The following is a 16,334-nucleotide window of genomic DNA, read 5'->3' on the forward strand; positions in this document are numbered from 1 at the left end:
TGACCGAACTAATATGTAGCGGCGACTGCGACAGGAAGCTGCGAAAAGCCCGCTGGAGCTGGATAAACAGACTACCGAAATCTGAAAGCACGGTGTCACTGCCGGTAGAATAAGTTGAAGTTGTAATTCTACATATACGATTATGAAAAATGAGTCTACTACTAAGAAAAAAACAAATTTGTTACACCAGAACTAGACAATACGGATTTATTTGTTGATGAAAATTGAAAACATGGTAAATTTTGTGAAGATTGTGCTGAAGCGACCAGCCGCCTGCTCAAACTGGATTATTTCCTCTGCAAATGAATTTTTCATGTTCATTGGGCCGCCAATCGCATGGTTCAATTTTACTGCTATCAAGTGACTCGAGTGGAATTTGTGAGCAAGTACAGGGCATTTTATTTATTTCATAAATAGCATTATACACGGTGAGTAGAAAATTCCTCTTTTATTGCACAGCTTTATCAGATTTCTGGATAAATTTATAACATTATTTAAAGGCCTTTGCATATTAAAGGAAATTTCTGCGTAGTAAATAAAAAATTATTCAATGTTTTTCCGAATTATTCTCGATTAATGAGGCGGCACACACTCAGCTTAGCGCATGGTTTCCCTGTTCTGTTGGTTGGCTCGAGCAAATTTCTTTTATTGGGGAATTCAAACGCTGTAGCTGCGTGTGGTGTGCAACAAATCCATTTGCTGCGCATCTGCGGTGAACGTGCTATGATTTTAGCTTTTACGCATTTTGCAAATTTACAGACTAGTTTCTCGGTTTCTGCTGACCGTTTCGGTTCAAGGTTTTTCCTTCTTCTTAGGTAAGTCAGATTTTGTAGCAAATATTTCGAAAAATAAATAGAATAAGGATCTTTTTATTGATTTATTTTGCGTTAATTAAACTGGCTGTGGAGAAATAGGAAAGAGGCACTACCATTTTCCTCGTTTTTCGTCACACGGGCAGCGTTTTTGCTTGTGCTCCCTTTTCCACTTTCTTTCTTTTCATCCCTAGCTATCAATAATTTTCAAACTTTTTTAAAAAATATTTAAGGTGTCAGTGTATTTTTGTATTCTATGGCGAAAAAGTAAGGTATTTTCTTGTAAAACATATTGCACTTCGCGCTTATTTGGGTATTTATCTGGCAGTATGCGTTCATATTTTCATTGACGAGCAGCCATTTTTCTTCAGTTCGCACTGCGCAGCCAGCTTACGTACGGTTGTAACGATTTTATTGCTTACGCGCGACAGGGCGATCCTCGCATTTTCGGATGAAAGGATTGTAACTTCGCTGTCCTGTATTTGTTTTATTCCACAATTCTGTGCGTATAAATTTTAGGGATAACAGTATAACTTGGAACCATATTTTTAGTTTGCTTAGCTTGCTTCAGCAGATTGGCTAATTTAGACAATGCTTCAAATTTGAGCTTTCATTTTTATGCTTAACGAAATAACTGTGTTCTCATTAATGGTTCGTGGCTGTCGTTAAATTATCGATCACTTCGAATTAACAGACGATTTCCTGTACGTATAAAAAACTGCGACAGTTCTAATATTACATAGTGGTATAACAACGGTTATTAAATGGCTTTTCTATTTCTATTAAGTGCATAAATATTTCGAACATTCTGATAATTAATAGTCGGCGTTTGCATCTGCAATAAGCGGATATGGCTGAACCAACGGTCAAAAAGTGGCGCCAATCTTGTATTGGCCAGCTAGCCGAACAGGGAAATGAGTTGAACATGGCTAAGCTTACCTGCCTACTGTTAATTATTTTCAAATTTATATATCACAGCCAGAAGGTGTTAATAAAATATTAATACTTGCTTCGAATTCCTTGTTCAGTCAGGTTACCTTTCCTGTATTATAGCATTAAAATGCTCATTGATTGTGAACTGTACAGTGGCAGGTTTTTCGTTATAGTTGTTTCCTTTGTGACGGTTTACAGATTTGTTAGTCACTTTTTAACATTTAAAACGTATGTTAATAGTGCGTATTGTGTTGTTACTATTGCATACTACGGCATATTGAGAAGACAAAATTGCAGATTATTCAACTGTCAATTTTATGTGGAGTGCCATTGCCGATAAAGTTTCTTCGGCATTTAAATCATCAACAGCAAAAGACGAGGAGGAAGCCGAAGGTTCTGCTGGCCCTTCTGAAACCGTTGTTACACCCGTTGCCGAAGACATAACCAATATGGATCAAAGCACAACACGCGAACCTGAAGAATCAGGACATTACAACAGCAAATCACCCGGCCAAGGTTCGTATGCTGGCTCGCATAAAAAGAGCGAAGGACGTAGCCCCAGCAAACAATCCGAAGCAAGGGGTATTGAATACTGTAACAAATAGATTAACCTTACTGTGTGTGAAAACGGGTGGTGATGATGCCGGTCTTTTGCAGAAGCGGTCACTCCCGCTAAACGTGGACGCGGTCGTCCCAAAGGCTCTGGAGGTATGCCCTTTTCTGTCTAACGAGAATAAATGTAAAAGTGAAGCCATTGAGCTTTAACTACGGGGAAAATGAATTAAAAAACTGCAAATCAGTTACTTATATTGACTTCTTATTTTTAGGTGCCGGTATCACCAAGAAAAAGAGTGAGTATTTAAATTATTGTGCAGGATTTTAACTCAGTTTTGCATTTGGTTTAGCTGTTATCTAACGTTTAATACTCTATAGCTGCCGGTACTGGTAAGCGCGGTCGTCCTCCCGGAAGCGGTAAAAAAGCTGGTGGAAGCACACCGAAAGCAGCGAAGTCACCATCATCTGGACGCGGTCGTGGACGTCCTCCGGGAAGTGGCAAGAAGGCGGTTACGGCTGCTGCTGCACATGGTACGGATGATTTCATAATAGACATCTCCTGAATATATACATATATATTATATTATGTTTTTCATTCTGCTGACATTGATTAGCGTTGCTTTTTTCTTTCAGCTGGGTCTTCCAGTCCGGCCAAGGGTCGAGGACGCCCAAAGAAAGCCGAAGGCAGCCAGAGTATGCTTAATATTTGTCATTCTAATTGTATTTTGTTAAGCAATTGTTGCTTACTTTCTCGCTCATTGTAGGTCCCGCTAAAGCGAGCACGCCAAAGAAATCAGTGTCACCGGCAAAGCCAGGTACATACAGGCTTTGCTATATATTGCTACATACTGTATATATATTGTTTGCTATATAGGAGTATATATATACTCGTATCTATATATTGTTAAGTGTATCTGGTATATATTAACTTGTTAAGATATTCGTCAAGAAATTTAAACTGTTTTTCGGCTCTAGCTGGATCTGGTAAACGCGGACGACCGAAGGGCTCCACCAGCACCAAAAAATCTCGTGAGTATTCATGACGGCAGTCTTAAATGTTCTTGGTGTTTTATTCGTTTTTATGTTTGCTTAACAGAATCCCAGTCATCCCCCAAGAAAACCGGAGGAACTGGACGGCCTCGAGGACGTCCGCCGAAGGCTGGAGGTTGGTCACGAATGTGAATTTCGTTGACCTTTTCCCCATTTATAAATCGCTTTTTGCAGGTGCAGCTAAAGCCGCCGCAAAGCCGAAATCCGCGGGCACAGGTAAATAAAATTTGACACTTTGACGTCAACAACCTGGCAGTATGGTTGATTTAGCTTGTAGGACATCTAATGTGGATTCGGACGGTAACTAAGTCTAGTAATATATAACTCTTGAGAAATATTTTGCTGACTTATAAATTTACGTACAAGATAGTGAGTGACATTTGTGTGATGGTGATTATTTTGTAGGAAAACGTGGACGTCCTAAGAAGAATGTCGCACCTCCTCCAGTTTCAGACGTCGAAGAGGAACCGCAATCTCAGGGTGAAGATTACGAGGACAATGGTGCAGTGAGCGCGGACGAATAAACGTCGATACGAACGTGCAGTTATTTTCCAATTTAGTGTATGTTATTTCATACATGTTAAGCGTAGTGTACCAAATGTATTAATACAGTTCCTTTAATTTGTGCATAATGCACACATCACAATATCATCGTTGGTTAAGGTATTCGCGGCAAGCCCTTGCTTCTGCTCGCTGTTCAAGTTTACTTTTGAATTTTTGTGGAAGCATTACAGGCAGTATTGTGTTTACGCAGTTATCGTTGAAACTGAGGATCGTTTGTTTACAATTGTATTGTTTATTTTCGGTCTTGTTGTTATGTTGAAGCCGTGCGACAATAAAATTCCCAAGAAAAAGTTGTTGAAATTGCGGGAGATGATACACGGGTTTCGTTTTCTAGAAAGCTGGAAACAGATTTAAGGGATGCTGTTTTCGTTATAGCAAAAAATGATATGAGTACAGTATGCAAGACTTGCAGTCCCCTGCTAGTTGATTACAATGCAAAATTTAATATGGAATAAAACGTATTAATAAACATAAAGCATGGCAGGACGATCGAGACATGAGTATGGAACATATGCAATGAAATACTCAGGAGTAGCGCAAACACTGCGCAGTGTTTTACCACAAAGCGCTGTTACTATGATGTCTTTATTCTTCTGTTATTATTTCGCGATTTTAAAAAGGACTTCCTGTGATGTACGAATTCGCTTTAACAGATTGATTGGTGAGTTTATTTGTTGTTCGAAACTTCGAAGAATCCCACTGTTCCCACAGTAAATCAGTAACCATTAGTAGCGTTAGCATTTGCCAACCGCTCCGAGGGTGCTGCTTCTGTGAATCGTCAATCAAGCCAGTTTTGATGCCGCTGTTGCTGTGCAGTGGCACAGCTTCCGATGGGGTAAACCGTAAAATGGTAAACGTAAGTAAATTTATTCCATCGCGCAGGCAGTGAGCATAGGCTTCCCCAGAGTGTCGCGGAAAATCTGGAGAAGACCCTTCGTTGCTTGCCTGTTGGCCCCCCCTGATAAACGACTCTTTTGTCCAAGCTCCTGGATTTATCGTCAACCTTTTTCACTGCTGGTAACAGTGGTAAGTGAATCGCAAGAAGTAACTTTGGTCTTTGGATGTTATAAGCTCCTTTACGAACAACGAATGTTTCCCGTTTTAATTTTTTCACCTTTCTGGTCTCTTCGAGTAGTTTCCTAAGTATCCAGCATTCTAGCTATCAATCTACCATTACGTTTATACTGCAGCAGTTTATAAAATCTGAATTTGAAACTATTTATTTATCATTACTGACGAACAGTTTCTCATTAACTGCAGCAATTATTAGTTATTACTGAATTATATGGAAGGAGCGCTTAATAAAATCGTTAAAATTAATACGACTATGGTCCTTGGAACTGTTCGAAGTAAGCGTAACATATACGCTTTAATCCATCTAAATTCTAGCGCAGTGTTTTCCAGTTTCCGGCTGGTCGGCTACTTGTTTTTTCGTATTTCGGATCAACCGGAAACTGCTCTCTATTATTCCCGTGAGGCAGTTAAAAGCACACGGTACGAAGATGTCTGCCGCCACGCATTCTCTTCCTTCAGGTATTGTACTCTCCTAATGTGAACCTGGTTGGTTGACTTTGGCAGTTATTTAAATCGACAAAATCGCCACACTGCGACGATTCGCCTAATCTGCCGAAATTTTCGTTGCATTGTTAAAACTAAAACATGGTAAATCTGTTACAAATGTCGCTTAATAGAGATTTCCGGATCGTTTAATTGTAATGTTTAATTTGTTTGTTTGTTCTATCAGCTGGACGTCTAATGATATTTGTTTGGATTGATTTCTTACACTTGCAGTAATTACCAAAACATTTATCCATATACTTATTTTGTAGTTGAAAGTGACAGCGTTCCGAGTGCCTCGACATCCATGGTCAGCTTGGTAAGTAAACGGGGATATAGTTATTTCATGTAAAAAGAAATCATTACTCTAGTTGAATAGATAATACGGTATTTGGCAAATTACAGCTGGAGCCAGTGCGAATTATGGAGTGCGAGACATGCACGAAAAACACCAGTACGGTCAACACGATGCTGACCGTCATGCAGCAGCAAGCGGCTACCATCCGGGATCAACAGGCTACCATCAGTAATCTGTTAGCTGTTCTGGTAAATGCCCTTTAATCATTTCGTTGCCATTAAGCATTATTTGAATCGCCGTAATTTCTGCTTGATAGGGGAACATCGAACAAACCCCGAAAAATGCTCCCAGAAACTCTGCTTCCCCAGCAAAGCCCGTGGGGAAGAAAATTGTGTCCATCTCCAAAAAAGCCCGTAAAGCACCGACGGTCACGGGAAGTGTTGTACGTGGGCGTGGACGACCGCGGAAAAATCTAACAGGACTGCCTACACGAGAGCGCAGCATAGAAATAGAAGGTTTGCTTCGCAGTTACTATACTTCTATAGCATTATTTTACTATGAAATTTGAAGAAATGAGTACAGTACGAGCATTTCTAATATTTACGGGTTGCTATATATAATTGTAGATGTTGATTACGAGCCAGTGGAAGAGAACCATGTGCATCAAGACATACATCACGACTCTGTAGCACCGGATGATGATACCTATTTGGAGAACTTAGGAATGGGTGGTGACGATACGGTCGAAGTGACGAAAATTTGGATCCGCGGCAATGCTGATCCCAAGGTTTGAACTTGTTGTAACTTATTTTAATCAACGTCCAGATGTTAATTTACGATACGAACATAAACCTGGGAACCAGAACTTTGTGAAGCGTAAATCTGTTATTAGTCTTGAACTGCTTTGTTTTAAAACTTCAGAATTAATGATTAAAAAATTACATAAATTTTTTAGCGGTTATACATACGCCATGTTGTTGTATGTGCTGCTACTTCTTATACTTGCCTCGTTTTGTTGTAATTTGAGGTCAGCATGCTTCTCGTTATTTAAAAAAATACATTACGTTTTCGTATCCATTTTTCTTGGTGTTTTCCCTTTTTCGTTAACTTCTCGTGGCAGAAATTTTGCTCCTTTGCAGTTATACCGGTTGTGGTTTTGGTGTTTTTCGTGTAGTATATACTGTCGTCAATGCTGCACTTATTATTAGAACGCTTCGGAATATTCGTAAAGTTAGTGTGGTTATTGTAGGATAAAACTCCGTGCCCGCTACCGGAATGTGCCAATCGAAAATTTGCAGCCGCCGACATCTACTATCTGCGCCGACATTTCCAGCAGGTGCACCGCCTTACCCATCCGAACCCAATTTTCGTCATACAGTGCCCGGTGGAGGATTGTGCCGAGGAATTCGATGGATCGTACCGCGAAATGCGCAAGCACATGGCGAAAGAACATCCGGATATTTATTCCCTTATCTCTCCTCGTCGCTCACTTCAAAAAGACAGCGAGGAGATGGAAGCGGTGGATGGTGTTGAAGATGTGCCGGAAGAGGCTGAAGGTGTGGAAGGTGAAGCGGCAGAGGAAGCCGCGGCAATGGAAGAAGGTGAGCCGGCGGAAGAGGCTGCAGCAGCAGAGGAAACGGTTAGCGAAGAGTAGCGTGTGTTTTCTGAATTTGCTCGTTGTTAAGCATGATTTGCTGTAAGTATAGATTCCCAGTTGTGCTGCGTTTTATAGATAAGTATTAAATTGCGCGGTGCGTAATGTACTTCCTTTATTTACGCTTTATCTATATTTTTATAATTCCGCGAACGTGACCGCAGTGCATGAACGGAAGTTGTCTTATATTATACTCCTCTGTCTCCTTTATATGCACTGCGGTAAAATTAGAAAAAACAATATTACCTATTTGTACTTCGTAGTTCATGACAGTACGTTGTAGGGTCACGGTTGGGTATCTCTGATGAAATACTGTACTGTAGATTATTCACATTTTGTTGAAATTACGGCCATGTTTAATTAATTATCTTTTGTAGTAAGCAAAAACCTTCATCAAGCAAGAAATCTTCTTCTATATATAAGTCCGGTAAACGTACTCATAATACTGATATTAAAGCTTTGAAACGAAATCCATCATAATAATCATAAATGCCACTGCCCATTAATACCGTGTATCATGTCTGTTAACCGCATACCGCGGTCACTTTCGTACGTCAACATAAACGGATGCACGGTATCTTTGCGAACATTTTTGCTGAGCATCGGCCGACCGGATCCGGTAGATCGCCATCGCGTTTCGAGTTTCCAGCCCATTTTCTTGAAAAAGTTTTCCCGCGGCTTTTTGGAGCAAGTTATTCATTAGCAAGCCTGTTGGCGGCTTCTACACGCAAGATTTAAACGGAAGATTTAGCATTCTTCTCGTGTTACTTATTAATTTGCGTTGCGGCACGTTTGGTTACCGGCTGGTAACATTTATATACTGACGCTTCCAGCCATATATAAATATACCGTAGTGGCCCTGGGTTCGATTGTGCATGCTTGACTTTCTTAGGCGAATTAGCGATTTACACTTGGATTCTGAATCGTTATCTGCATCGACAGTAATCATGCATACCGTCGGCTTCAGAATTCTGTTACCGGTAGCAGCGCTGGTTTGCAGCTGCAGTGGTCTGGATTTTGTGATTTTCGGGCCGAAGACCGTGCACTCGGGAAAGACACTGCCCGTTTCCATTCTGTGCCACAATGCATCATCCAATGTGAAAGTGGATGTCACGCTCCTACCCCAGTTGTCAAGCTGGGAAGATTCAGATGATGATGGGGATAACCCTCTAAACCGAAATTCAGAATGGAAATTCAAGTTTAAGAAATCTTTCGTTATCAAGCCGAACCAGCTAAGCCAATTGGAACTTCCGGTGAGCATCCAATCATAAATGTATAATCTGTAGTCACAACTTCACAAATACCCGCCTCTCCATAGGTAGCATATCTACAGAAACGTAAAATCTTGAATCCTATGGGGTGCATGTATAATTAGCCTCAATGACTTACGAATTTGAGTGTTTTTAATGAGCGAAGCTCGCCAATATGTACACAATGCGATTAAAATATACTTGCGAATTCAATCAGTAGTAAGTTAATTAAATCTTCAGTAGTACATTAAATTACGTTAATGCATCATACTCTTATAGGTATACTGTACAATACATAGATAACGTTAAGTATAAGTAACTTGGGTTTAGTTTTTATAACATGACATTTTGGACAAAATTTTCGTCAGTTCCGGTTGTGTTCTTTATATTAAAGCGGATGAATGAACCGCATAGAAAACATTGATCCGCTTTAATATACATCGGTACTGAGCAAAAAAGGGAGCGTAATAACTATAACCGCTTATTACATATACAAAGCTAACTGAGCCGTTTCTTCGGCCAACATCTCCTCCTACACCGTTCGACTCTGATTTTTACAGGATAGCTTAAAAAACGCCTAAATGTGATGCGCATTAAATATCTATAGAAGTACTATAAATGATCAAACGATCGTACATCAGCAGGCCGTATGAGTACAAGTGCAAGTGCTAGCTATATACTATATTCTGTATCTGGCTTAACTTAAATTTACTTAACAAATTGTTGTTTCCTTTCTAGATTGGCGATCTATCTAGCTATGTCAAAACTCGCCCCCGGAATAACGTGATCTTGAAGATTAATGGATCGGATTACGATGATTTCTTCGATCGCGACGTTAGAGATATTAAAGTTATTGACGGTGATGAGCAGGATGCCGCGAAAAAGCAGTTCGCTTTTGTCCAGACTGACCAGCCTCTGTATAAAGCCAAAGACACCATTCACTTCCGTATTGTCACTGTGGACCAGCAACTGGTTCCTGTTTATATTCCATTGACTGTGCAAATACGGGTGCGTGCATACTTTGTTGACAGTGCATGGTACAAAACTTTGGAAATTATGGCGAGCTTCTTGCTACTATGCCGGACTATATCGTGAGCTTAAGACGCAAGCGTTTGTGTATTTTCGGAAGTTATTAATATTAGTGTCAATCGTATGCTGAATCATGATATTTTTGTTTAACCGGTAAAATATTTCTTTACAGGACCCACAAAACAACATAATTAAACAATATTCCAATGCTTCAGACCCTAATGGTAAGTAACCAAGAGTGCAACCCAACATCGCAACCCGATATATGTAGGATTTTTGTAAATATGTTTTAATATTAGAGAAGTTTCCGCAACCGACTGTTTTTCACTGTCTCCGTGTTTCAGTGTTGGGCTATTTTGCCGGCGATGTCCAGTTGTCTTCGGAACCGTTGTTGGGTGCGTGGAAGATCGAAGCCCGTAGTTCTAATGGAGAAAACATCATCGGTAGCAAGGAATTCTCTGTCGATGAATATGGTAAATTATTTAATAAATTCAGTATATTTTGATTCTGAATGTTGTGTAATTTTCTGCAGTTTTGCCGCGATTTGGCGTTAAAATTTTGTCTACCCCGACTTACGTGACCCCGTCAGACTCTGAACTGAATTTTTTCGTGGAAGCAAAGTAACGTATCATAATTATTCCCAGTTTGTAAATACGTGTGCAAGGGATGTCTTGCAGCTACACTTTTGGAGAGCCGGTTAAAGGAAAACTGGAAGTAACCGTCATCGCACCACCGAAATGGTCGGATGAAGTGCTGCGTATCGGTTTTGAGAGCAATTCTCAGCCTTCTCCCCTGAACAAAACTATCCAGATCGCGGTAATATCATACAACTATTGGCCTGTGTTTTATTCCTTAAATTAATCATTAATTTTCTTACTAAGTGGTGGGCAGCGGTAACCATTTAACGCTTGATACTAAAGCTGTGTGTTTAACGTTGCAGGACTTTAACGGACGAGCAGCGATTAATGTTCCTCTGAGTTCTGTATTGGACAAGGATCGAAAGTACAACTCCTACGATAGACTCGAGATCCGTGCTAACTTTACGGAAACCCTGACTGGTCAAACACGGAATGTCTCCACGTTAATTTCAATCACCAATAAGGCCTACAAACTGGACCTGTTAAGCAATCCCGATACCTTTTTGCCCGGTTTCCCGTACACGCTGCGCGCTCGAGTGGCTGACTTGACCGGACGTCCACTGCCGCCAAGCACGAAGCAGTTAGGCATCGAGGTCTCATTCTACGATAAACGTGCTAGTTGGGGGAAAAGGATTTCCAGTGACAAAAATCTGAACGAAAGTGTAGTTGTTCATGATTCGGATGATAATGACAGTGACGATGATGTTCCGATGGGCCCGCTTCGATCAACCTCCAGCGATGATGTGGGATTTTCTCACCGAGTAAGCAGATGCGCTTGCGTATAAAGCCGCTTTGCTTTTGTACTTTGTATTACTGAATTTCACTCAGCCGGCAGTACAAAGCCGCACAAAATAAAAAGCTGAAATATTTTTATCTCTAGAATTGTGTGTATCAAAAATTTAATCCAGTTCTTTTTCTGCGTAGCGGCATCGTCCGTTTCCTTGGCCACGCCCTCCTCGACCATCCCCTAAACCCATTCCTGCAGAAAAAATTTCCATTGCGGTTCCGGCTGATGGATTCATCAGGACGGATATCCCAACTCCCAAGCAGGCGCGTCGAATGGAATTAAAGGTCATCTACATGGAAGAGGAGAAAAGTCTGACGGTTAAGGGAAAAGAGTCGCCAAGTAGCAGTTTCCTTGACATTAAGCCGTTGACAGACAATCTGCAGACCGGAAAAAGCGGGAGTTTTGGTGTCAATATGACCACGCGGACGAACGAAGTTATCCACTTTCTGGTAAGATTTTCATGGCTCACTAACATTTTTGTTCATATTAACCATACTCTTGGGACTTAATTTTTTGGCTTGGGCTGAAATTTTCTGCTAAGTTTCCTGACAAATGTGTGTCTCTTCATTTAAGGTTCAATCTAATTCAAACGATAGCTTCCTCTGGAGTAACTCAACTTCAGAAGCTGGCTCGTATGTTGTTATTTCCGTTCCTCTGCTGGAATCCATGGGCCGCATCGGTCGGTTAATGGTGTATTACGTCCGTGCGGATAAAGAAATTGTGGGAAATATCCTGGTGTTGTCGCCTGCGTTGGGAATGAAGAACGATGTAAGTCTGCTGCACTCTGCTTGCATCACTCTCGATCTGCAGCCCGTAAAGGCGTAAACCACAATTCTGTACTTCAACTATGCCTTAAAGTGGACGCAAATAGCGTTAAAGCTGTACTATAGTTATGAACCATTGCTATCATATCAACAGCAGCAATAACATAGCTTCAGTTTACTTTTTATTTTTAAAAAAATTTTTTTAAAATCCTTTGCAGGTTAATATTACGGCGCAGCCAAGTAGCGGTTTGGGTTACGCTAAACCCGGGGAAGATGCATCCTTTAAGGTCACCACAAGTCCTTTGTCTTTTGTGGCTTTTCTGGCTATGGACGAAGGTTTGCTGTTAATGAAAAGTGGGAACGATATTTCCTCAGACGAGGTGAGTGTTATTGTGTCGCACAGACTGACAAACCTTTTTTGACATCGCTAATACGACTTTCGGCCATGGAAAATGCTCCTTTTATTCCTGATTATGTACAATCCAAGGGTCTCTTGGGCAGAAAAATTAATTACCATTCCTTGTGCATGTAGTACAATTAGCACTACAAACACAAGAATGCGTTTTTGCAATATCTTTAAGTGGTCATAATTTCGTTATTTAGGTGAATACGGTTGCGAACAAAGACAAATTCACGCTCTCTGATCTCTACTCGACTCAGGATTATTTTGAGGTAATAGAAAATCTGTTCACAATCATGTGTCGCGCAACTCTTCATTTGGGTTTTATGTTGTCCAGACCGCGTACACTTCCGGACAGTTCATCCTAACCAATGATAAACTGACCAGTTCGACGGAAACAGAACCCTTTTACTACAGACCTTTCAGTTATAACACCTGGGCCGAAGAAAGCATTCCCATCTTGGGGGCAGCGCCCAACTCCTTCCGCGGCATGGCCAGCGCTGCGCCGCAAAGTAGTCAAATATCTCTAGGAATGTCTGCTCCTGATATCTTTGGTGGAGCGTCCGCTGCCAACGCTGTTTCTAGTAGCAGCCAAATTTTTCGCGCGCCACATGTCCAAGAAATTACTACACCGGTGCCCCCAGCGACCTCGGAATCCAGCAAAGAAGCTGACAATGTACAGGCGCCGGCTCAAACGCGAAAAGATTTTCGTCAGAGCTTTTTGTTTGAAACTGCGGCGGCTGAGTAAGCACAACAAATCACATCCCACTTTTCATATTTAAATAATTCTAAAATTATAATTGCAATCGAGAAAAGAATAATTATCAGTTTTCTCCTCTTATAGTGCGAATGGGTTTACGGAAATCCACTCCAAAGTACCTGACTCAATTACCACATGGAAAATTTCGGCCTTCAGTCTAAACAATTCCACTGGACTTGGATTGACCTCGGTTCCTGCCAAAGTAAGTATTGGGCTCTGTCTGACGATCTGGTCCCTTTATCTGTAATTAAATTTTGATTGCATTCTTGTAGCTGAAAGTTTTCCAACCGTTTTTTGCTGTGCTGAATTTGCCGTTCAGCATTGTCCGCTTCGAGAATCTCACAGCTGAAGTCCTTGTGTTCAACTACATGTCGCAGCAGCAAGATGTGACGGTTCAACTGGAAATCCGCAATCCCGACAACACCACCGCTGTATTTAAGAAGAACGTCGTTGCCAAGCCTAGCGAAGGCACCACAGCTGCCTTCACGGTCATCCCGCAGCAGATTGGTGACCTAACTTTAAAGGTCACCGCTCAGTCGACATTTGCGGCGGACCAGCTGGAAAAGACGCTTCCCGTCAAACCCGAAGGAGTGAAGCAGTATTTCACGCGACCGGTATTTCTTGATCTTCGCAAATCGTCTCCGCTGAATATTCCCGTGGCGCTGCCAGCCAATCCGACCGGCAAAGTGGACGGCTCCGATAAAGTGGAGGTGCGCGTGGTGGGCGATATTTTGGGTGCAGCGATGAACAATTTGGACAAGTTGATTCGCTTGCCTACCGGGTGCGGTGAACAGAATATGGCCACTACGACGCCGAATCTGGTCGTCGCCAAATATCTCAAACAGATCAACAAGTTGGTTGAGCCGCAAAAATCGAAACTTATAGCTAACATGCAGCTGGGTTATCAGCGAGAATTAAAGTACCGCCACAGCGATAACTCCTACAGCGCCTGGGGACCATCCGATCCGAAAGGCTCGACTTGGTTGACTGCCTATGTTGCCCGGGTTTTCGCTGAAGCTGTGGAATTTGTTCCCAGTATTGAGGATGATGTGATAAAAACAGCGCTGCGTTTTCTGGTCGATCAACAGAACGATGAAGGGGCATATATTGAAAACGGAAAGGTCATCGATAAACAGCACCAAGGCGGCGCTTCCTCGGGAGTGGCTTTGACAGCTTATTGTGTTCTGTCCTTTTTGCAGTACAAGGAGTCTGGCAAAGCTTCCGTATCGAGGTTTGACGAATCCGTTAAGACAGCTGTCACGTATTTGGAATCGAAATTCACCAGTTTGAACAATGATTCGTATTCGCTAGCCATCACCGCATATGCTTTAGCGCGGGCGAAGAGTGCCAAGAGCGCTATGGCATTGGATCTTTTGGAACAGAAGATGATAAAAAACAGCACAGCGGCATACTGGACCACGGTTGCTTCTCTTTCGGATCAGGGGGCGGATGCTGACCATTCATATCCGACCAATGCCAAGGATGTCGAGGCCACCGCTTACGCCTTGTTAGCGTATATGGCAAACGATAAACTGTCTTCAGCGCTTCCGGTTGTCACTTGGCTTATATCCAAACAGAATGCTGAGGGTGGTTTTGTGTCTACACAGGTAATATATCAAAAATGTTTTGTTTGATTTTAATTTAAAAAGCATAATTAATTATTGTGATACTGGTTTTGGATTTCGAAACTATCAATTCTTGTATGGTACTCGCAATTAGTTTGGAAGTACGCTGAATAATGTTGTGGTTGCCGGTTTATTTGAATACAATGTAGGCACTAGTACTGTGCTTTAATTTGATTTGGATTGTGTTAGGATACTGTTGTCGGCTTGATGGGATTAGCGGAGTTCGCTAAGGTGTTCGTCAATCCACCGACAATGCAGCTGGATATCAGCTATGATGAGGCTAAACGCAGTCTCTCTGTCACTCCAGATACCGCCGTCGTTCTGCAGACCATCGAGCTTCCCAATAAACCCAAAGCAATTTCCCTGAATGCTCAAGGAAAAGGCGTGGCACTGGCTTATGTGAGCTGGACATATCACGTTGCCAAACCGGCTGAAGAAGTTGCGTTCGATCTCAATTTGACCACTACCGCGTCAAAATCTGACCTTCGAATGGGAATTTGCAGCAGGTATACAAACGTTATTTTATGTACGTTATTTTATATAAGTTATTTTAAATACTATATTTTACTTACTTTATTTTATATACTTTTTATTTTTTTCCAAGAACCGTTGACGTAAAAGTTTACGTTTCGCACTGACAAAATTGTCGCTGATGTCACTGCTTTTAGGTATCTACGCGAAGGAAAGAGCAGCATGGCCGTAATTGAGGTCAACACACTTTCTGGCTACCAGTTTGATGAGGATGAGATTGGCAAGCTAACCAGAATCGTTCCCAGTTTGCGTAAAACCGAATTCGAAAACAAGGACACAAAGGTCAACTTATACTTCGACCAGGTATACTTTGATCGGTTTGAATTTGTACAATACACTATAATTTTAACTGTTTCTTTTCATTTCAGCTGGAACAGGCGCCCACATGTTTGAAATTGACCATGTACCGTATCTACAAAGTGAAGGATTTGAAGGATCAAAGCGTGGTGGTGTACGATTATTATAACCCCAAAGAAAGGCGAACTGCTTCCTACAGTCTGTTGTAACTGACTAATTTAAAGGCCTTTGTTAATTAATATGGGACATTTGATGCGAGTTTTAATTAGATATCGCTTGGTTGGATTTTGGATCTAGTTGATTTCACTGTGAATTTGTGATGGTGATACCGGGTTATTGTGCAGGGGAATCATGGTGCACTTCCAGCTAAGTCGATCGCACCTGACACATTTGTTTAAAATGTAGTGCGTTGTTTTTCCAGATTTTTTATTACTGAGGAACAGCCAATGCTGAGTAGATTAAGCAATCTTTTGATGCTTGACTTGGTGATATAAATTAAATACAGTAAAATAAATAAATAAAAAACAAAGGCTTCGGCCTTTGTTTTTTATTTAAGTTTGCCTGTTTCTGAATTCTTAATGTTTAGCAATTTTGGAGGAAGCGGAAGACTAAGTACATAGGCAGACCGAAAGGAATTCATTCACGATCCTTATATGCTAACTTGTTGGCGGGGACTTGTTTGACAAAGATAAACTGAGGAAGCCAGCCGGCACAGAACAAATGTAAATTCTGTAGTAATAGTCGTGATAACAGAGCAAACTTCGCACAGACGTCACAATTAAAGCAAAAGACAACAGATGGCAACTAGAGCAGCAATCACGTGGGCGTGG

The 16,334-nt window shown here is 41.3% G+C and overlaps 3 protein-coding genes across 4 annotated transcripts; all 3 read left to right on the plus strand.

Moving 5' to 3' along the window:
- The first annotated feature begins 665 nt into the window (after nucleotides 1-665).
- Nucleotides 666-4,204, plus strand: LOC129594322 (chromosomal protein D1-like). 2 transcript variants are annotated; one of them, XM_055490963.1, is made up of 11 exons: nucleotides 666-815; nucleotides 2,043-2,327; nucleotides 2,403-2,453; nucleotides 2,573-2,596; nucleotides 2,679-2,831; nucleotides 2,934-2,993; nucleotides 3,065-3,115; nucleotides 3,276-3,329; nucleotides 3,397-3,465; nucleotides 3,525-3,566; nucleotides 3,756-4,204. In XM_055490963.1, exons 2-11 carry the CDS (start codon nucleotides 2,063-2,065, stop codon nucleotides 3,872-3,874), a joined length of 888 nt encoding a protein of 295 aa, XP_055346938.1. In that variant the 5' UTR covers nucleotides 666-815; nucleotides 2,043-2,062; the 3' UTR covers nucleotides 3,875-4,204. The 2 variants fall into 2 exon arrangements, with proteins under 2 accessions (XP_055346938.1, XP_055346939.1); XM_055490964.1 differs by having other exon boundaries at nucleotides 2,043-2,261.
- Nucleotides 4,205-4,763: 559 nt separating this feature from the next.
- On the plus strand, nucleotides 4,764-7,672 carry LOC129594331 (uncharacterized). The gene is made up of 7 exons (XM_055490981.1): nucleotides 4,764-4,940; nucleotides 5,319-5,447; nucleotides 5,744-5,790; nucleotides 5,877-6,017; nucleotides 6,086-6,284; nucleotides 6,396-6,556; nucleotides 7,019-7,672. The coding sequence occupies exons 2-7, from the start codon at nucleotides 5,417-5,419 to the stop codon at nucleotides 7,421-7,423; spliced, it is 984 nt and encodes a 327-aa protein (XP_055346956.1). The 5' UTR covers nucleotides 4,764-4,940; nucleotides 5,319-5,416; the 3' UTR covers nucleotides 7,424-7,672.
- Nucleotides 7,673-8,174: 502 nt separating this feature from the next.
- Nucleotides 8,175-16,008, plus strand: LOC129594259 (CD109 antigen-like). The gene is made up of 17 exons (XM_055490882.1): nucleotides 8,175-8,676; nucleotides 9,412-9,681; nucleotides 9,875-9,926; nucleotides 10,047-10,175; nucleotides 10,235-10,322; nucleotides 10,380-10,518; nucleotides 10,643-11,101; nucleotides 11,265-11,576; nucleotides 11,701-11,895; nucleotides 12,110-12,271; nucleotides 12,495-12,563; nucleotides 12,629-13,035; nucleotides 13,136-13,253; nucleotides 13,324-14,658; nucleotides 14,866-15,182; nucleotides 15,345-15,510; nucleotides 15,576-16,008. The coding sequence occupies exons 1-17, from the start codon at nucleotides 8,299-8,301 to the stop codon at nucleotides 15,711-15,713; spliced, it is 4,734 nt and encodes a 1,577-aa protein (XP_055346857.1). The 5' UTR covers nucleotides 8,175-8,298; the 3' UTR covers nucleotides 15,714-16,008.
- Nucleotides 16,009-16,334: the final 326 nt, after the last annotated feature.

The sequence above is a fragment of the Paramacrobiotus metropolitanus genome, unplaced genomic scaffold (assembly GCF_019649055.1).
Source record: "Paramacrobiotus metropolitanus isolate TYO unplaced genomic scaffold, Prichtersi_v1.0 Parri_scaffold0000067, whole genome shotgun sequence".
Taxonomy (NCBI): Eukaryota; Metazoa; Tardigrada; class Eutardigrada; order Parachela; family Macrobiotidae; genus Paramacrobiotus; species Paramacrobiotus metropolitanus.